Source organism: Neophocaena asiaeorientalis, unplaced genomic scaffold, assembly GCF_003031525.2.
Source record: "Neophocaena asiaeorientalis asiaeorientalis breed wild unplaced genomic scaffold, Neophocaena_asiaeorientalis_V1.1 scaffold251, whole genome shotgun sequence".
NCBI classification, from domain to species: domain Eukaryota; kingdom Metazoa; phylum Chordata; class Mammalia; order Artiodactyla; family Phocoenidae; genus Neophocaena; species Neophocaena asiaeorientalis.
In genome coordinates this window covers 4,987,549-5,009,702 of record NW_020173377.1, presented here as the reverse complement: position 1 = coordinate 5,009,702, position 22,154 = coordinate 4,987,549, and the positions used below count along the sequence as shown (strand labels likewise).

General features: G+C 44.4%; 1 protein-coding gene across 4 annotated transcripts in view; it reads left to right on the top strand.

The window, feature by feature from the left end:
• Window positions 1-22,154, top strand: part of ARHGEF3 (Rho guanine nucleotide exchange factor 3) — a 311,369-nt gene that overhangs the window by 231,968 nt on the left and 57,247 nt on the right. Inside the window, exon 1 of one of the 4 annotated variants that reach the window (XM_024746371.1) lies at window positions 11,297-11,525. The exons of the other annotated variants lie outside the window; for them this stretch is intronic. Within the exon in view, the coding sequence (XP_024602139.1) occupies window positions 11,430-11,525 (96 nt within the window). The 5' untranslated portion in view covers window positions 11,297-11,429. Of the gene's footprint in view, window positions 1-11,296; window positions 11,526-22,154 lie in introns of those variants that run through there. 4 annotated transcript variants of the gene reach the window in all.

Here is a 22,154-nt window from a genome sequence, read left to right as displayed (position 1 = left end):
TTCTTTGCTGATAGTTGATCTAACCTCTGTTTCAACCTTGTTTCCTTGGCCATTTAATAATTTTTTAAAAACCTGTATTCCTCATTGCATTTCCTGACAAATGAGGACATTGAATTAACTTTCTGATGAGCCCTTATAAAATATTACCATACTGGGGACTTCCCTGGTGGTCCAGTGGTTAAGACTCCGTGCTTCCAATGCAGGGGGCACAGGTTCAATCCCTGGTAGGGGAGCTAAGATCCCACATGCCGTGCGGTATGGCCAAAAATAAAATTACCATGCTGAACTAACCCAAAATGTGGGCTGCCTGCACCAAACATGCTGATTTTAGAAAAGGATGCTGGGACTTCCCTGGTGGCGCAGTGGTTAAGAATCCGCCTGCCAGTGCAGGGGACATGGGTTCGAGCCCTGGTCCAGGAAGATCGCACATGCCACAGAGCAACTAGGCCCATGCGCCACAACTACTGAGCCCGCATGCCACAACCACTAAAGCCCACATGCCTAGAGCCCACACACTGCAACAAAGAGTAGCCCCGGCTCGCTGCAACAAGAGAAAGCCCGCAAGTGCAGCAATGAAGACCCAACGCAGCCAAAAAATAAATAAATAAATAAATTTAGACAAGGATGCTTTCATCAGTAAGTTATATTATCACTTTTATATTCTTCCCTGAAATAAAATGGCATAAATTTGAGACAATACTTCATATACAGCTCAGTCTTTGTTGTTTTATAGGATCACAGAAGATGAGCATTTATTTTTATTTTATTCTTATTTATTTATTTATTTATTTTTGGCTGCGTTAGGTCTTCGTTGCTGTGAGCAGGCTTTCTCTAGTTGCGGTTAACAGGGGCTACTCTTCGTTGCAGTGCACGGGCTTCTCATTGCGGTGGCTTCTCTTGTTGCAGAGCACGGGCTCTAGGCACGTGGGCTTCAGTAGTTGTGGCACACGGGCTCAGCAGTTGTGGCTTGCGGGCTGTAGAACGCAGTCTCAGTAGTTGTGGCGCATGGGCTTAGTTGCTCCGCAGCATGTGGGGTCCTCCCGGACCAGGGCTCGAACCCGTGTTCCCTGTATCGGCAGGCGGATTCTTAACCACTGCGCCACCAGGGAAGCCCCGAGCATTTATTTTTAAATTGCCTTATTTTGCAGTTCAAGAAACTGCACCTCAGAGAGTTTAATAGACTTGCCCAAGGTCACACAGCAAATTTAGTGGTAGAACCAGGATTGGATCCCATGTCTTCAAATTTAGGTCAGTTCACTCTTCACTGTGCCACTTCTTTTATACATGTCCAGTAGTTAAATCAGTATTTGAAATCCTGGTTTAAATTAAAGAATTAACCCCTTTGGAGGCAAGGAGGGTGGAAAAGATCCCCAAATTCCATCTTTTCCTCTTTGTTTCATTGAGAAAAGAGGGAGTAAGATGATTTGTATACCAGAAAGGTTAATAACAATATGGATTTTGCGCTTACCTTGTGCCTAGATTGCTGACACATGCATTATCTCATTAAACTATTCATATGTTTTATCTCATTAAAGACTTGAAACTCTCATATCCCCATTTTACAGCCAATTAAACTGAGGTTTGGCATGGTTACACAAAGTGTCCAAAGTCATCATCAGCAAGTGGAAACCTTGGTATTTGCATTCAGACCTCTTACTCTAGAGCTTGTATTCTCCTGTGTTCTCCCAGGGACTGAAGGATGGGGTGTTGAATATTCCATAAAGTTTTACTGTAGAACGAGGGTGGAAGGGAAATATCTTATTCTTCAAAAATTAATGTCACAAGGCAATGCATTTGTAATGATCAGTTTACTGGAGCAGTCGGTAGGAATTTTTTTCCTTCACTTTGAAATTTTGCACTTTCCATGTTAAAAGTTTCTCTAGGAAATGAGAATTAATTTGGGGGAAGGAAGCCTCTGTTATTCCTGCTTCCAGCTGGGGCAGATGCTTGGCCTCCTCTGGGCAGGTAGGAGCGGAACACTGGCCTTTCTCTGCTGAGCTCGTAAACTGGAGAAGTGTCTAAATTCAGGAATGATGCCAGGTGGGGTGGGGGCAAGGAAGGGAGGAAAGGGATGTGGTGTTTGGAGCCCATAACTCAGGAAACATGATGGCACCTAATTTCAGAGTGGCATGAGGCAAGCGTTTAGGAAAAGAATAATGAGCTATTGTTGTGGGCTTTTTTCTTTAATGGGTGGGTTGTTTTTATAAAGTTTTATGAACAGGAAACTGAAGCAAAATGCTGATCCCTTTGGTTTTTGAGCTCTGCCAGCATCATTTTCATTTTTATTTTTGACTGTTGGTGACAGGCACTTCCTTTAACATTTCTGAGGGTGAAGTGTAATGAGACACCCCAAACTGCCTTTTCTAACAACAGCAGAATCCAGATGAAGAGTAGTAGTTTCACATCTTCTCGATAATGCCATGAGACAAAAAAAGATCACCCCTAACCCAGGGAGAAAGATGGCTCTTTCAGAAACCAAGGCAGGCTGTAAAATGTTTTCCGTTTAAAAACATTCTAGAAAATTTGCCCAACTGGTGGAAAACCTCTAACATGCATTAAAATGGGTCTTGCTGTGGCAAAGAAAATACAGATCAAATTCCCCTGCTGCTCTGAATCATATAAACTCAGCCTCCCCACCTATTGTTTCCCCTGGAAGATGACTTCATCTTAAAGGTGGTCTTATCTGTTGTGCATTTTGGATGCACTGAACCAAGGTTTCAGGCATCTGGCTGCCAACTTCAGAGATTTTAAAAGCTGTTTTGTTCCTGCAGGGCATTTATTCATTGCTTACCTTATAAAAGTTATGTCTTGCTGCATTTTCCTGGCACCAGAGCAATCCTTGTACCTACCCATTGCATATGGTTTTTCTGAGCCTGCAGGCAGCACTGGGTTATTAAAGTTCAAGGAGGAAGCCACATGATGTTGGCTTTACAATTTTAATTCTCTCTTACCTTCTTCCCTCCCTTCCTCCCACTCCCTGACAGATGAGTTTTGCTCACCACGTACTGTGTCGAAACCAGAGTGGGCTCTCAAAGCACCTCTTGTAAGACTCCAGGTGAGGAGGCCCAGACGGGAGAGCATGACCGTCCCTTTGTGGAGCAGCCAGCAGAGAAGTTTCCTTCCTCTCCCACTGGCTTCCTTGGCTAAAAAATTTTTGAGTCCATAATTTCACAGCAACCTGGCAATAGTAGACCAGCACCATGTTTGATCTTGCAGAAACACCAGGCAAAAATCTCCCCTTCTCCTTAAAAGTCAGCCACCCAGGGCCCAGCTCAAGAGAACAAAGTTTCTATATTAATAGCACTAGGTATGAGCATGGCAAATTGAAAAGAAAAAAAAAATTATAGAGTTTAACCTGGAATCAAAAACCTAGAGAAGGAAAAGGAAGACAGTGCCTCTAGAGGGAAGGAAAAGGGAAGATGAGCTTGTTACAAGGAGTCTTAGAAAACAAACTATTTGACATCTCTTTGCCACCAGAGTTTCAATCTCCCTGGCAAGTCTACCTTGTTCAGAAATGAGTGTAAATTGCTGAGTGTGTGTAAAAAGCTGGAGGAAACCGAAAACTCTCAGTAATATCCAACAGGGCCCCATAGCCTTACACTGCCGGAGCCATCTCTATAAGTGGTTTCAGTGAGTTTGGGACTCTTCAAGAAGCTTATTAAAGGACTCATGCTCCTTTTCAAGATTTCTTTTAACAGCCCACTGTGGTATTCTGCATTTACTTTCTTGGTCCCATCTCAGAAACTTTAAATAGATGATGTTCCTCGTTGCAAAAATTCTCTGAATTTACCTCCTCTATGACATGATCTTTGATTAGTGCCATTTCAATATGACTTTTATTTCAACAAATATGGATCCTTCTACCATGTGCCAGCATGATAGAAGGAGCTGGAGCCATTGTGGTGATTGAGATAGTTATGGTCCCTGTGCCCTTGTAGGTGGAGACACACTGAGTCAGTCATTATGAGCGGGGTGAGTATTATTAGTGAAAAACAGGTACTCCGCACTGTGTGGGTACAAAGTAAGGGTTGCCCTTGCCTGCGGATTGAGGACAGTCTTGGAGGAGAGGAATTAGCCAGGAAGCCATCTGGTTGATGGTTCTTGTCATGCCAAAGAATTATATGATCGTACAGGCATAAACGTCGGTGAACTAGAGGCTGGTGCTTTTCTTCAGCCTTCCGTTGCCAAGGCTTTTGGTTCAGTCAGAATTGCAGGCATCTGAGACCTGTGTTTGCTGAGCTTGGTTTTGGATGTGAGATGGAAAAATTCAGACACAGCAGAAGCTCCTGTAACTCGGCTCACTTAACCAACACCCTCCACCCCCCTGTAGTATTATGGGATGCCCACGGCACAAGGAACACTTTCAGCTAATTGGCTGCGCTCTACCACACACCAGCCGACTTCGCTCCCACCAGATGAGTGAGACAGAGGCTTGCCAGGAGTCCCAGAGTCTGTTTGTGCTGGTTGAACTCGTTCTGTAATTAAGGTCTTCTGCTCACACCACCCTCCCCTCCCCACCCCCACCAAAGCCCCAGGTATTTTTCAAGTAAACATCTCAAGCCAACCGCCCTCCTCCCATTCTCTACTGCTGGAGCTAATTTTTTAGAAACTTAAATGCAGTCATGCCCCCTGGCTATGAAGATAAGCATGTTTTTAATTGGAACTTTGGATACCAGATTGTAAATCAAAGTCCCAAGAGCCAGAACACATCTCCTTGTGGGTGGCTTAGTTGGTAGTTTACTGGGAATGTGGACTTGCATTATTTTTCATTGTATCCCTGATGCACCCATATGCTTTTAGCAGGCTGTCCAGCACTAATACTTCCTTAGTACTGCCTGAACAAATAAGCAGCTCTCTGTGCCTATTCTGGATTGTGAGGCTACAACCAATGGGCTAATTACCCCCGGACACCTCTGGCCTGAGGATCTGGGGTTCCAGTGCCTCTGCAAGGGCGGGGGCCCAGGTTCATTATTGGGCTTGCTGATAATTCTCACACTTTACTACTCAAACACTGTGCTTTGAGGGTGTTTATCAAAAATACAAATTTCTGGAGTCCGCTGCTGAAGATTCCAAATCAGCAGACCCAAAGTGGGGCCCAGTGATGTGGATTTGATAAGCTTCTCAGTTGATTTCACTGCAGGTGGTCTCTGGAATTATTGTCCCTAAATTCACACAACTCATATTTCTATAAATGTGTAGGTTTTCAAATCCTGGCCAGAAGATATGAATAGTGCTATATTTCATTGTTTTGCACATTTCCCCCACCTTTTAACGTCTCTGGAATTGGGATGTATCTTACAATTGATCACGTGTTATAACTTAATTGGCAACATTTTTTTCTTTCTTGGTTGTACATAAAAATAATAGCAAATATTACAGTCTTTGGCATCTTAGGTTTGATGAAATATGGCACTTTGATTGCTGAGTTTGTAGTTGATGGAAGAGAAAACACCTCCACTATCCAAAGCTAATTTTACACATTTTAGATTCCAGTTTCTCCATGCAGTGGTTAGTATAAAAACCCTACATGATGCATACATTAGCTATAGTCTGAAGGGAATAAATAGTTTCAGAGTATAACAAATTTATTAAATTTTTGGTCCAAAAATATGAAATACTCTCAAACAAATGCAGACTCCCCATAAAGTTCAAAGTGTACAGAAGGTTCTAAAGGTTGGCTCAAATTCTGTAAGCAAAGCAAGCCTGCTGATAGTAATCAGCTCAAATTGGAGAAAGTCAGGATTCTTATTGCAAAATCTTCAGTGAAGACAGGTTTCTGATTGCACAGGCTATGCTATGTATCAAAAACACAGTAAACTGTACACTTTGGGGGTTTTATTTCATCACTGAGTTTGCATTTCTGCCCCCCAAAACAATTAAATATGGTGGTAAAGTTTGTCCTGGGATAAACCAAGCTTTGAAACATTTCTTCCCCCTCCCCAAGTTCTTCTTAAAGTATTATCTGTCATTGCAACTTTCATTTTCACTGGCCTTTTGAGGTACATTTTCATATCTGAAACAATTTAAGATGATATTCTGTCCCCCTCCCCACTTACTCCCATGTTCTTCTTTATTCTCTTGTCCTTTCATGCTTTATGAAATCTGTTATTCAGTTAAGGGTCAGGTATGGGCATGAAGGAAAGATTTTAGGCATGTCAATATTCTGAGGCTTCTTGGCACTCAAGCATTTTTTTCGTTGCTCCACTATGCTTAAACTGACATTTGACATCAATCAGTGATCAAGGTCTAAAGCGAAAATATTCTTGAGGTCAAAACCAACAGATTGTCCTGGCTCTGATGCCATATTTCAGCTCTACCCTTTAATGCATGGTTTCTCAACTGTGGCATTATAAGCATTTTGGACCTGTTAATTCTTTGGTGTGGGGGGCTGTCCTGTGCATTATAGGATGTTTACCAGGATCCTGGCCCTCTACCTGTTAGATGCCACTAGCACCGTCCCCCGGTGACAATCAGAAATGTCTAGACATTGCCAAATGTCACCTAGGGGACAAAATCGCCCCCAGTTGGGAATCACTGCTATAATGATTGTACCTGTCTGTGGTATATCAGGGCATGACACATATCATTCTTTGTATTTAAACATAAAATCTTGATTGTTTTTGGATTATAGCTAATAAGTCACAGGATTAGCTCAATACTGGGAGAAAGAGATGCTATCACCTAACTGGTTTTTCAGACTTGTTTCAGAAAATGAGATCTATAAGAGAAGGCAAGAATGAAGTCTTCCAGCTTTAGAAGATCCAGGTATATATTTTCATAAATCTAACCTGGAGCCAGTGGACATCTCCCCAGGCAGAGGGAGAGTTTTAGATGATTTTAGGTATTGTCAGTGCTTTATTTGTGCCATTTTTACCTGTCTGGCAGTAAACCACAGTCCTGATCTCTCAGAATTCACTGCCAGAACTTCTTCAGGCTTTTAACTCCCCTCTCCCATCAAGATTGAAGTTGCAGAGAGGAAAGGGAGCTTGGTCATTAGCTGGGAATGTCACCTAAATAGAAGGGGAGGGGAGGGGGGTTAGTACACACATGTCCAACATGTACCTACACGACCATGTCAGATTAGCAGGGGTAGACAAGATAGCTCCAGATGCCAGGGAAGCAGATGGAGGTGCATTGTGTTTGAAGTCTAGGCTTTAGGGCATCAACTACTGTCACTTGCACTCCTTCTGCAAATACATACCTCACAGCAGAGGTTACAGGTGAAAGGCCATATTTTAAACTCAACCATATTTCTCGAGCAGGTGCACCTCACACACCTTTCTGGCAGAGAGATTCAGGAATGGGTGGAGATACTAAGTATATTGCTGTCAGAACAAAGCATTGTCCCGTTGGCTGAGAAGACTGTCACAACCACTTTGATTTCTGAAGTTTTAGCCTCATGCTGGGCCTGTTCTGCTCACAGCCATGGCAGTGGGATTGGATGGTCTCCCAGTCGTGCCTGGCAGTCTGTCTAAAACGAGCTAACAGCCCCAGCTAGGCTTGTGGGTGGAAGCCCACCACTTCATCAGCAGCACAAATGAGCCCTGCTCAGCCCAGGTGAGAACACAGGCTCTGCTCTTGGCACTGTTCCTGGAAATGCAGAACAGGCTTCTTTATTCCAGTCTCCAGGCTTCTGGCTAGCGAGAAACACTGCCCGGCTCTGAAGCGTTTTATAGGATCATAACGAGTTGTGCCGAAGGCGAGTTCTGAAAGGCACTTTGTGCCATTGCTTTGAGTGAAGCTGACTGTTAGGGCAGTGTTGTTCTTAAGCCCATAAACACACACACAGGCAGGATGGGGAATGCTGGGCTCCTGGGGCTGCTCAGCTCGGCAGCATTGCAGAGTTGGACTAACTTCTCTCCACTCTGATACCAGCTTCAGGGCTGTGCTTGGGAGCCCTCCTGTAGAGCAGCCTGCTTTCTTATATGCCGAGTAGTGGGATTGCTGGGTCATATGGTAGTTCTATTTGTAGTTTTTTAAGGAACCTCCATACCGTTCTCCATAGTGGCAAGCAGCCTGCTTTCTGACCAAGTCTTTGACCATAGACACCCCTGGTTGGAATCCTATGCAGATTGCCCAAATCTGCTAATGTTGGAGTAGCACATCACACACAAGGGAGGTTCTGAAAGTAGAAATTGCATGGAGTCAAAAATATCCTTGAAAATCCTTTAAATGTCTCAAGGACCACATACATGGCTTGTGTATACCCAAAATTGCAGGTTTCAGTTTACAGGCCTTATTGTATGAAAAATATATGTCTTTAAATATCAGAATCTTATTCACCGTGGTGAGACATTCAAGCTATGAGAGGCTTGGAAGCATCAGACCACCCAAAGGAACTCCAGATTCCCATCTTCCCTTTTGCACTCATTTGGGGCTTATGCTTTTTTTTTTTTTTTTCCCAGCACAATTTAAGTTGTTACTGGCCATTAGCAATCTCTCTCTCCTCTTCCTCTTCCTCTCTCTCTGCCTAGCATACATACTGGGAAAGACATAAGTTTGCTGCACATATGTTGTGCCATGTATATTGACTGATTTTTATGGTTCCGTCTTTTGAAGAGGGGCAAAAAAATGTTTAAGAGCAAGTGGATATGGCAGCCTTTTCATCAACCGATATGACTCTTCTTTGCTCTACGATATTTGTACTTGAGGTTAAAGTTCCCTCTCTTCCATAGGGTTTATTTATTACTACACTGGACTTACATATGCCAGACTTCGTGCTTGGTCCGGAGAATCCTGCAGTGAGTAGCCTAGTCCCAGGGCTGGCATAGTTTACCAGGGTCACTCTCTTCTTCACCAAGTGCTGGATGTACACTTCCCAACTGGAGGTCAAGGCCGAGTGAGCTCCAACAGGGATCAAAGCCCATCCATGAAGGGACTGTTACTGGCCAGAGCCGCCTAATTGGGGTGGTGGGCCTGTGGGGGCCCGAGGAGCGGGCGGAGGCAGGGAATGAGGGGCAAGCTCCAGGTGCTTCAGCTCAAATCCTTGGCAGCCAGAGGAGCCCTGTGTGAGGCCTTTGGTGGCAAAGTTAATCAGGGGCTGCTTTGGTTGGTTGCCCTTGGAGGTGGGATTCCCCTCACTCCCCACCGCAAGCTTGGCCAGACTCGCAGTGAGCATCTGTGTAAGCTCTCCATCAGCACAGTTCAGGCTAAAAGGACAAAGTTGTGTTCAGGAATACAGGTAGGAAAAAAACAAGTGGTCCTGAGCCACTCTTTCCCACCCCAAACCTCTTTTTCAGCTACTTCCTTCCCACTGCTTTAGGGTGTATATTTGAGGAAAAAAATTCAGGTGCTGTCTTCAGTGCCAGCTGGAACTCACTCATTCAGGAGCTTCCTTTACATGGTTGACAAGAGTGAGGCTGGCAGAACTGGACCAGATTCTCTCTGCTTCTGAAGGCAGTTTGTCCACACTAGCTGGGCAGGAAAGCCGGCGAATTTAGTGCCGGCGTGTGGGTTTTCATCCTCAAGGCAGGGATGAAAGGGCTGTGTATCATGAGGTTTCCTGCCTGGAAAGTAGGAACTGCTGGATTCTGGCCTCGGCTGGAGCAGAGAACACTGAAACAGAGACTAGATATTTCCATTCCCACTACCTCCTACATACCTAAGAAGTCAAAAGGAAAGACATCATCTCCCTAGACCCCCACCTGCTGTGGCCATGACTTTGACAGGAGGGGGAAAAAATTCAACACTGCACTCTACAAAATAACTTTTGAGATAATGCTCATTTTAATATTTTAAAAATTAATTTCTAATTTCCCAACACATGGATATGTTTTTCATGTAAAATATTTAAGAACATATTAGCTATAATATGAAGGCTCCTTTGTCCACTACTTTTAATTCCCTTGGAACTGATTGCCTCCTTTCAGCCCTGCAAAAACTTGCTGTGGATCCTTCCAGATGGTTTTCAATGGTATTTACCTACATTTCTCTATAGAAAATACAGAGAAATTTGTAGATGTGGGTTTTTTCTTAACACAAACGGGAAAATATATGGTATTCTTTTTTTAAATTATTTATTTATTTATTTATGGCTGCATTGGGTTTTCTTTGCTGCGCGCAGACTTTTCTCTAGTTGCGGCGAGCGGGGGCTACTCTTCGTTGCGGTGCGCAGGCTTCTCATTGCGGTGGCTTCTCTTGTGTGGAGCATGGGCCGCAGGTGCACAGGCTTCCATAGTTGTGGCACGCGGGCTCAGTAGTTGTGGCTCACGGGCTCTAGAGTGCAGGCTCAGTAGTTGTGGTGCACGGGCTTAGTTGCTCTGCGGCATGTGGGATCTTCCCGGACCAGGACTCGAACCCATGTCTCCTGCATTGGCAGGCGGATTCTTAACCACTGCACCACCAGGGAAGCCCTATGGTATCCATTTGTAGATGTGATTTTTTTTTAACACAAATGGTATTATACTGTGCTTACTCTGCAATTATTTTTTAACTGAACCTAATACATTTGAGATCTTTCCATGCCACACCCACAGACCCATCTTCTTTTTGACTGCAGCTGCGTGGTGTTCCATAGTGATAAGAATTTACCTAAGCACTCCCCGTTGGTGGATATTACAGTTGTTTCCAATTTGGGTTTGTTTTTTACTGTTCCAGACAGGGCTGCGGGGAATGATCGATCTTATAATTGCCTATTGGGCATTTGCAATGTGTTTCTGCAGTAAGGCGTGGTAGTGCCGGCTCATCACTGCACAGCTTTATCTTGACAACCCCTGTCAGATTCCTCTTCTAAGTGGCAGGCAGCCTCTTCATACTTAAAAATGGGTGTAGAAGCGCTTCCCTGGTGGCGCAGTGGTTGAGAGTCCGCCTGCCGATGCAGGGGACGCGGGTTCGTGCCCCGGCCCGCGAGGATCCCACATGCGTGAGCGGCTGGGCCCGTGAGCCACGGTTTAAAAAAAAATGTATGGGGAGAGACTGGCTAGGAATAAGGCAAGACAGAATACTGCTTCTTCATGTGGGTTTTTAAAACTCTTACTTTCCCTCAAGGACGCTTGCCTCCGCCCGGCTTCGCCCGAAGCTCCGTTCTACCCGCCGCCACTTCCACCCCAAGTGTGCCGCGGAGCCCAACTGGAGCTGCCACTGGGCTGGGTGGCCCCGAGCCGAGGGCCCGCGGGAGGAAGGGTCCAGCCGCCGTATACCGCCGCGGCTCGGGAGGGGGCTTCAGCGAGGCGGCACCTGGGAGCTCCCTGGAGCTCCCTGCAGGGCCCCGCCCACTCCCCCAGCCTAGACGGGCGGGCTCGGTCTAAGCCCCGCCCCCTTTTAGCCGGAGCGTCAGAGTCAGGCCGAGCTAGGCTAGAAGCCGGCTGTCAGTCTCCGTGTAGCCGCTGCAGCCGCCCGGCACCGTGGAGCTGGGACCCCCTTTCGCCTGGGAGTTTTGTGGTCGCATCGGGTCAGCGGTGACATCCCAACGGGCAGGCCCGGCAGCTGCCATGGTAGCCAAGGATTACCCCTTCTACCTCACGGTCAAGAGAGCGAACTGCAGCTTGGAAGTACCCCCGGCCAGCAGTCCAGCCAAGGACTCCGAGGTAGGGCCTCCACCTGGACCTTTCCGGGTCCGTCTTTCTCTCCGTCTCTTACTCTCTCTGCTCCCTCCCTGTGTCACTGTCTCTCTGTTTCCATCTCTCACTCTGTGCATTCCTCTTCCTCTCTCTCCATCTCTCATACACTCTTTCTGTCTCTCTGTCTCCCTGTCTCCATCTCTAACTCTGTCTCTGTCTCTCTGCCTCCCTTCCACCCCCTCTATGGATCAAGAGAGCGCCACCTCCTCTGTCCCCATCTCTCTTCCTCCCAGCCTGAGGGCAGCAGCCTCTTTGCCCCTGCCTCTCTTTTGCGTCCTGCAGGGCTCTCAGACTGTCAATCCACTCCGAAGAGGGACTTACTGCATCAATGGGCTTGGTCGTCAGGGAAAAGCTACCCTTTTTTTTAAAAAATAAATTTACTTATTTTATTTATTTTATTTTTGGCTGCATTGGGTCTTTGTTGCTGCGAGTGGTCTTTCTGTAGTTGAGGCGAGCAGGGACTGCTCTTCCTTCCGGTGTGCAGGCTTCTCATTGCAGTGGCTTCTCTTGTTGGGGAGCTCAGGCTCTAGGCGCGCGGGCCTCAGTAGTTGTGGCACGCGGGTTCGGTAGTTGTGGATCGCAGACTCCAGAGCGCAGGCTCAGTAGTTGTGGTGCACAGGCTTAGCTGCTTCGAAGCATGTGGGATCTTCCTGGACCAGGACTCAAATCCCTATCCCCTGCATTGGCAGGAGGATTCTTAACCACTGCGCCACCATGGAAGTCCAGGGAAAAGTTACCCTTTAAGCACAGGTTTCCTCTTGCAGAGGTTGACCAGGCAGGGGGACATTCTTGTGGACCCCTCAGGACATCTCATCTGTCAGGCTTGGACTTGCAGCTGTTTGGCAGCAAAGACGGGTCACCGCACCTCTGCTTGTCATCTGTGGCCAGTGGGTGTCATTCAGTTGGGTGTCTGGGAGCTGAATGAGTAATATGAGTGTCTCCCACATGGATTCTTAAAATGAATTAAACTCCTCCGGGCAGTGGGAAGCCCTCTTGGAACATTGAAAACATTTTCTGGTAACTTTCCTGTGCCTTGAGAGTAATGTGAGGGAATCCTCCTGGCTTGTGTTTAGTCTGCCTTTTCCTCCTGTGTGTTATAGCTCTGGCAAAGAGCTCACTGGCCTTAAAGGTTGGGTTCAGGTGGAGGAGAAAGCGTCCCTCTCTTTCGTTGAGGATCTTGGGGAATACGGTTGCTTTCGTCAGACTGCACCTTTGCTGTGGCTAAGCTGTAGTGGAACCCACAGGACCCAGGTCATCATTTCCGCTGGTGTGTATCTGGGAGATCTCCTCTCTCCCCCACCACGACCAAGAAAGTCTGGAGGCAAGTGTGCATCCGGCCTTGTCACAGTACTCTTGGGGGTCCACCCACCTGCCACCCTTGGGTCTGCTCAGCTATGTGCTCTTGGTTCACTGAATTATGTATATTCGGGAGGACAGCATCAAAGATTCATTGCCTCTAACAAGAGCTGCTCCAAGCTGACAGGACTCCAGACAGTCTCAGGTTGTAATCAGCTTTCTGTAAGTTGAGTGCAAACTAACTTCTCACCCCCATCCCCATCCCACACCTCAATTCAGTTGTGTATTTTCACAAAGCGTTTTTGTTCCCAGTGGCTGTGGAAGTGTGATGGCCTTAGTGGTGTTTGGACTCTTATTTAAGTTTTGACAGGACAGTACCTGCATAGAATTCAGGTTGTTCAGGCTTGGAATGGATATATGATTTTTCAGTGGGAACTTCATAATTTAATGAATGTGGGAGCAGTGAAGCTAGTGTCCCCTCAGACTCCTTTTGGAAGGAAACGAAGCATAACCTAGCTTAATGAATAAATTGAATTGGGTCAAAGAAAAGAATACTGAGAATAGCTCTGGACTCTAACTAGTCCCTTCCTGCTGTCACTTAGTCCTGTATTTTTGTGTAGTTTGGCTAAAGCCTTAGGTATAAAACCCATCTGCTTAATCTTTTCTTATTCTTGTTCTTAGAACATAAATATATCTGTATATCACAAATGTGGTAAGAAAAATGTATCACCAGATGTCAGATATCAATTTTCTTCATGGTAGCTGAATCCAGATTTAAAAATGTGACTTACTTTCTTTTCATGGGGAGGTTCTGGTGTGAGAGTAAGGGTGGGAGAGGAACAGTTTCCAAAATAGTTGGTAAATATTTTTCAGGTATCACTATTTAGGATTTGTTTTCCCTAGTGTTTAAATCAGAGTAGGAATATCTCTTTTGCTCTATACTCCTCGAATCAGAGGGGTCCAGTCCAGTACATCTCCTAGCTTCATTAATTTGGCCTTTCGATTCCTGATAATGGCGATAGGCAGAGTTGGAAAAAGAAACAAGTGATTTGGGGGCTCGTTTTCTGTTTCGTTACCAGTTCAAAAGACAGCCAGCCCTTGTAGGCCTCACTTCTCCATCAGCAGTTAACTAAAATCATATTTTCTACCAGCAGGTGTCGTTAGCATTTGTAAGTGTTTAAAAAACAGCATACACTAGTTGGCCTTTTGAAAAACATATACTTGTTTATAAGCGAGGCATCGACGGTGAATTCCTATGAGAGTAGTTTTTTAAGATCATTTTCCTTGCAGAAAGAATGTGGTTATGCTAAAAAGAAGGATTGGCCTATCCAAAGTCCTTTTTGACCTTCAAAGGTAGTTGAAGCAAAGCACCTGTGCCCTTTAACTCATAATGGCTGTTCCTTTAGAATTTGCTATGAGGAGGACAGTGGGCACAGCACTGCATGGGCAAGTGCCTTCTAGCATTTGTTCCTGTCCCTGCAGCAAGCGTGCAGGGCAAGACTCGTGGGGAAGGGGCAGGTGTCGCTGATGTGCATTTGATGCCATACACTTGAGCAAAAATGTACAACAATAAACATTCTTTTGAAAGCACATCATAACAAAATTTCTACTTGGGATTTAAATGATTTGTAAATTTTTAAATCTCAATGATAGTTTTCAGTGATAGAAAAAAATGATATATTTTAATTTTTTATTTTCTTTAAATTATCTTTTAAATATTAAAATTATTCTACATGGATTATGACATTAATACAATAAGGCTCCTTAATGTAGTATTTCTTATGACACAGGTATATGAGTTGGGTTGCAGATGTTTAATTTTGATGCCATAACCAGCTAGATCCTTCTAGCTCTAATCATTAACTACAAAATCTAAGGAGCTTAGTTCATGTTAGTCCATAGCACTAGACTTTCACAGAGAAACATAGTATCATGTGGACATCATTAAGCTTGTTTCTTCTGATTCATTGATGCAGCTTTGCTCAGCTGATCTCTTTTTATATTTATTGGGTGCTTACTATTCATGCCAGGAGGAACTGCTTCTTCTAGGCGTATTATGTGCTCTGAACACCTGATCAAGTCACTCAAAGAAAAGCTGTTAGTGCTAACGAATTACACTGATTCCAAGTTAAAAGTCACTATTTTCCCATGGTGAGGTTTGCTTTTATAAAAAGAAGGCTCAGAGGCTTCCCTGGTGGCGCAGTGGTTAAGAATCCACCTGCCAATGCAGGGGACACGGGTTCAAGCCCTGATCCGGGAAGATCCCACATGCCGCGGAACAACTAAACCCATGCGTCACAACTACTTGAGCCTGTGCTCTAGAGCCTGCGAGCCACAACTACTGAGTCTGCGTGCCACAACTACTGAAGCCCATGCACCTAGAGCCCGTGCTCCGCAGCAAGAGAAGCCACTGCAATGAGAAGCCGGCACTACAACAAAGAGTAGCCCCTGCTTGCCATGACTAGAGAATGCCTGCGCATAGCAACGAACACCCGATGCAGCCAAAAATAAATAAATCTATTTTAAAAAAAAAAAGAAGAAGAAGAAGGATCAAATGAGTGTATATGTTGGCTAAGGATGCTGGAGCCTTGTGAGAAGGTTTTAAGAGTTTGGGGTCCATTTAATGAAAACACAAAGTGGTGATTCTTTTATTTCTAAGAATTTTTGGACAATTTGATGGACAGCTTACTTTTGGTTTTAAGATTCACTATCTCAGATGTTGGTCAAGATTAGGCCAGATTTAGTTAGTGGTATTTGTAGTCATTGCCTTTGTCTCTCTTGTATATGTCTCTGACATGTCTTTGTATATGTTCTAACTTTGACTCAGCCAGTAGCCTTATGTGGAAACTTGGAATGACCTAAAAAATGATGGAATTCTTTTTCTAAGTACCACATCTAGTGTCTCACTTGAGAACCCAACAATGTTGTAAGGTTAACATAAAGCATGTATTATTCTCCCCACTTTATGAATGAGGATACTGAGGGGAAATGACTTGCAGAAGGCCACTAAGAAAATCAGCAGCTGAGCCACGACCCAATGCCAGGTTTCCTGGTGGATTTAGTCTGGTGTTTAATACCAGTGTACCTTGTGGCATCTAAGGATGTTTACCTCTGTGAAGAAAAAGGTGGGGGGGTATATGCAAAACAACAGACAAGTAAAATGCTTTTAAGATATTTTCTTCTAAATATGTAATCGTGAGCACTTTGTTAACTGAGGAGGTACCTTTCAAGCTTCAGTTCTAAAGGGCAAGGTGAACTCTATGCCCTGCCATAGTTTATGCCCCAGTCAGTCCACACGTGTATTTGAAATATATGCACCTGGAGCTGTGTTCGTTACATGCCAGCTGGAGAGCTAAAGGGGTCAGCTGGTTTCTAGTAATTTATACATTTCTTGGAATTTGTATCATATAGTGTTGAACTGACCATATATACAATCAACTACATGGAAATAGTTCTGAGGAGTTATTGAAGTTAGAATCTTGGGGTTTCATCAGGTGTTTAAATAGACTCCCTGAATCATGTGGCTTCAGATGTTGCTGGATGGGGAGCCACATGGATGGTAGAGGGCTGTCACTTGCTGATAGGATCTGAATATCTGGTTCTGAGGCTTGTTCAGTTGGATCAGTATCTTGGGGCTCTTGGTCCTCCAGGATGCACATGAACTAGGAATAGGTTTATTAGAGAAAAGTATGTTGACATGTGTACATTTGAGGCTGTTCAGGGCATCACCTCTGGAATGAGACTGCCCAGGTCCCAATGCCATCTCCACTACCTGCTAGTGATATATATAGCCTTGGACAATCTACTGTGCTTTTCTCTAAGCCCCAGTTTCCTCAGTGGTACAATGGGCATGACGGTGGCTCTCCCATAATGAGATGATTCATGTACAGTGATTAGCACGTAGTGAGTGCTCAGTAAATATCATCATCATCAAGACCTCTGTGTCTCAAAAAGATTCCTAAAACAATTTTAAGAAATATGATCACCGTCCTAATTCCCTGAATGCTGTTTATGCACATCAGTGCAACAGAGGCCTTACTCTAAGTCCCCTAATCATCCTTATAGTAATCCTTTGAGGTTGGTATAGCTGCCCTTTATTGTAGAAGAAACAGGCTCAGAGCTGGCTAGTGGCCTCTCCAGGATGGCTGAGCCAGTAGATGGAGGAGCCAGTATTCACATCCCAGTCTAACCCTGAAGTCTGTACTTTCCCAACCACATCACGTTGCCCCTAAATGACTAAATCACTGGTCTCCTCACCACATAACACGTGAAGGGTGAACCTGCCTGCTGGAGAAAATTGCCTCATGGTCAAAGACCCATTTTTTCCTGAGTGTCTGGATAGGAGACCCACCATTAGCGCTGTAGCAGCCACTTCACAGAATGGCTGTGACCCACAGCAGTGAGGTTTGCAAGCCTTTGTTTGGGAGGGCTCTGGTAACTTCCGTCTTGTGTTTCTCAAGACCAAGCAGCTGGTCTTTGGCAGAATTCCGCATGCTCAGCGCTATGGAGGTGACCCTGTTAGTTCTTTGATTAGTCACCTGGCTTATCTATGTTAACCACCAGCCTTCCACATAAACCAGTAACTGGAAGCCCCTGCTGCCATCTGGATATTTGCAAATTGTGTCATTTTCTCAAGACACTCTGTGATTGCCTATAAAATCCTGGACTGGTGCCACTGTTTTCTTAACTGAATTAAAATAAATTACTGATCATATCCTAATTTTGCAAAGTCCTATGTACATGTAATCGTTACTAATGGTGTGTGCGTATCTGGAAGGGCTCCTTCATTTGTGATGTGTGCACGCAGTTGCCTTCCATAATTTGTCAGCTCTGGTAATGGGTACAGGTCTCACATAAAATGTGGAAATGGCTGTGATTGTATGGCCGTTTATCCTCGTTGCATTGGCTCATGGACTATCAGGACTACAGGCCAGTGGTTTCTAACGCCTTCCGTCTCTTATGACTTGACACCGGTTGTTAGCTGGGAAGAGGCTATGGCACAAATTAATCAAGAAAGGCTTCCAGGGCTTCCCTGGTGGTGCAGTGGTTGAGAGTCCGCCTGCCGATGCAGGGGACACGGGTTCGTGCCCCGGTCCGGGAAGATCCCGCATGCCGCAGAGCGGCTGGGCCCGTGAGCCATGGCCGCTGAGCCTGCGCGTCCGGAGCCTGTTGCTCCACAACGGGAGAGGCCACAACAGTAAGAGGCCCGCATAACGCAAAAAAAAAAAAAAAAGGAAAGGCTTCCAAACCTTTGGCTGGAAAATGAGCGGGTCTTTTTAAGTCTAGAAACACTTGTGACTGGACCTTCTGTGTTTGGGCCATTGTGTCCTTTTGCAAAAAGACAGCTGATTATTAGTAAATTAATTGGAGCTGAACCAGAAACCTTAACAGTAAGTTCACTAGACTTTTTTTTTTTTTTTCTTTTTCTGGCTCTTAAGATGAGGAGGAAAGGAGTAGCAAAACAGACTTTTTTCCGGGGATTTATGAAACAAACAAACAAAACTAGCCTCCAGGAAATGACCCAGGGTCATTGCGTTAGAGAACCTGAGTGGGAAAGGCGTATTGAGAACATGAAGCCCAGTTCTTGTCCGCTGCTGGATCCATTTGATCTCGGCTTAAACACTTCCAAGAACCTTCTAAGTCTGTACATTCCATCCTTGTTCAGTGTAGATCATGAGAAAATCCTTTCTTAATTGTAATGTTGCTTTATCGAGGTGAATATTATACAATGACACTTCCTCATGTGTTATCTCCTTCAGTATTTGAAAACTCTCTCCCTACCATCTTCTCCTACTCCTTGCGTGTGTGCTTGCACGCGCACAGGCATGCACTCACACCACACTCTTCCACCAGGTGCTTGTCTTCTCCTGGCTAGATGTCCTGGTTCCTCTAACTTTTCCAAATGGGACATAATGTCCAGTCTCTTTCTCTTTCTTGCATATTTCCATCGGACATCCTCAGTGTCCTCTTGAGTGTTGATCAGCCTAAAGACACTGTATGATGCTGTATCAACAAACAAGATTTCTTTTATGTTTAATGTGCTTCCTTAGACAAGAGAAGTAGACTAATACATTGAAAAAATTTTTGAAATAGAGGTGACAGACTAAAGATTAATCTTTGTCATATGAATATACAGATATAAAAGAACACTCCAAGATGTCCACTGACAAATGGGCAAAAAGACAATAATAGGCAGTTCATACACAAGGAACTATGAAAGTAACATTGTTTTAAAAGTTCACTCTAATAGAAATTATAGAAATGGAAAAGGCAAATAATTGTAAGATGATATTTCATGCCTAATTGATGTCACAAGTATTTTAAAGACACGATAAAACCCAAAGCTGGGGATGTTGAAGAGAAATAATTACTTCTGTGTGGAATGAGGGGACTTGCCAGTGCATATTAAAAGACAAAAATGGTTCAAATCTTCGCACCCAGTATTCCAGGTCTTGAGGGAATAAAGCTGTGTGTCCAAAGTTGTTCATAATGACATTATTTGCAATAATGTTTATACGTTTTATAGGTTTCAAAGTACTTTTATATTCTTTGCCTCACCTGAGTATAATTATCCTCATTTTAAAGATAAGGATACCAGGAGTCAGAGAGGTGCAGTGATTTTCCCAGGATCACACAGCCGGGAATGGCAGAGCTAAAAGCTTGAAGTCTGATTGTCTGATTCCAATCTAGCGTCCTTTCCTACTTTTTTATAACAGCCAGAAGAGCCAACAACCCCTCTGACCTATAATGAGGGAATGGCTCCATGTACCGTGGCCTCTGGCCCAGGGGTCAATGACATCATTTGAGCCGTTACACACTAGCAGACAGAAATACCCTAATGTTCCTGGGAAAAATAAAGAGGCGGAAAGTTGAGGATAATTATATACATGATGTAACCAATTTAACTATATATGTATGCACATGGGATCTAGAGAAGTGGGGGAAGGGCTGCTTCAATCAGAGCATCCCCCTTCCTTTGTCATTGTGATCACTATAGCAATGCCACTCAGTGTTCAAATAACAGTCAATTATTTTCATATGCATTCTCTCCTTTAAATCTTGCACAGCTTTGGGACCTGTGCAAGGCAAGGACTGTCCTCTTTGTCTGTCAACTGAGGAAACAGATTCAGAGAGATAAGGAGGCAGGGCCGAAATGTTGGTCCCTCCTTGACTAGCCTTGACCTCTTGGCACACCAGAATATTGGCTTAAGCCAGCCGTGTTCCTGAGTGAGGTCGGTTGTAAGCAGCACTATTTGGGGAGTGTTCAAAGTGAACCCCATTAAACTTAGCCTGAACACTGCATGCAGTGACCTCAGCTGGGGGGCTAATGGACTAGTGGACCCTTCCCTTGGCCTGCACTCCTGCAGATCCAAGTGCAAGGCCTTACTTTATATTTGATGTGAGATCCCTGTTAGAATAAACAGAAAGCCCACAAAGAATGGATAGACACAAACTTCTGTACATGTAGATGACATCCCTTAAAATGATGTCTTTCTGAGCTCTGCAGATGTAATTTGCACCAGAGGTGATAATTAAAGGGTAAAAACAGAGCCTTTCCCCCAGGGTACTGTTCCGTAGATACCACTAGAGTTGGCAACCTGACTGAATTAAATAAAACAGAGAGCCTATGTCAGGACTTTGAAAAAAATAAAGTTAAATATTTATCAGGTGTCATACGTTGTCAGATTTGGAAGTTTGGAGTCTTGCTGGAGGAAGAAGCTGCAGAAGGAAAAAGGGAACCAGCCAGTGGGTAGAGAGAGATGGAGTTGGGCCTGATGGCCAAGGGGACTGAGTGATGAGGTCTCCCTCTGTGCTTTCTGGTCCTGACACAAGGCCAGTGCAAGCTCCCTCCTCAAGTGTGTTATCTTATATTGAAATGCTAACATTCCATAACCCCCAAGTGACACAAGCATGTCAAGAACGACCCCAGGCAAATACAGAGAAGATTATTAAAGGTCACTGGTGAAGACGAGTGTTCTTATTTTTGATTTCACAGAGGTGGGGGAGGGGTGTGGGTGGCCCATCTGTATCCTGTTAGGTTTTGGCAGCTTTGCTTCATTTTCTCACACCTCGTCAGCCATCCTCCTTGCTGGTTGGTGATTGGTGATTGGTGTGGTCTTGCAGAAGGGGTCTGACACCACTGTGAAGAAGGAAATAGACTGAAGAGGAAAAAATTGGTGGTAGCTCAAGTGTCAACCACAGACGCACAGTGAAGAGTCCTTGCCTTCCGCCTCAGCTGTTTGATGGAGGCTTTTCGGAGAACTTTGAAGGAGACAGCATCAGAAAAGACACCTGGTTTTCTCTCGTTAGTCCCTGAATGTTTTATTCCCAGGCTTTAACAGTTGAGAAGAGCGAGGCTTTGTTCTGGCTCAACATCAAGAAATCTTTGCTTTGGAGGCCTCTTAAATGCTCATCTGAATTTCTCTAGCAGCAACTGTTTCTAAGCTGGTTCTTAAAAGAGTTTCACTACTAGCTGGGGACAGGGCGCAAATAGGCTCAACTTCTTGGAACCTCAGCGTCTTTGTTTCTGAATGAGTGGACTGGGTTAGATCTTTATTTCCCAGAAGATGGGTTTCTTACCACTTGTGGTAGCTCACATGATACAGGACAAGGTGACAGGGAAACAAGACACAAAATAATTTCGAATCACTTTCCCTTTCCAATTCTCTTCTGATCCTTCTCATTATGTCAAGGAGAAAGTCTCAGTTTGGAGCTAGTTTGTCTTTAATGCCTCTCTATCACTTGCTAATTTCCCTTTTTAACAAAGCACAGGCCTCAGGCAGGCAAGTGTCTCTAACAAAAATTTAACAATAGGGTTCATTTTTTTAAAGGTAGTTTCTATTTATGGCAGGTGATAGTGATTTTCTGTTTAAGGCAGTGGTAGAGTTTATTTTTGCAATAAGTTTACTCAAGTAAAAAATGAGTAACTTAAGGAAACATTATGTAATAGCTCAGAGGGTATGTACAGGGCAAAAGATTGGTGTGATGGTACCGAGAGTTTGGAAGCAGTGCATTAGGCGTGTTCTGAGGCCTTTCCAGGGTTAGTACTCTGCAACAAAAATTTCCAGGTTTGGCCACAGCCACTTACAGACCAGAAATTTGACCTTTGAGCATAGGACCCAGATTTCAGGTATTAAGATTTTTAAATAGATAAAAGCTGGCTTTAATGTGATGTAGAATACCTTTATGGACTAGTTGTTAGCCAATTAAACAAAAACTGGATATCTGTTCTAAGAACAAAACTCTTTTTCTTTTCAAAACTTTAAAGTTCCAAAATTCCAGCTGAAATCATTTAACCCG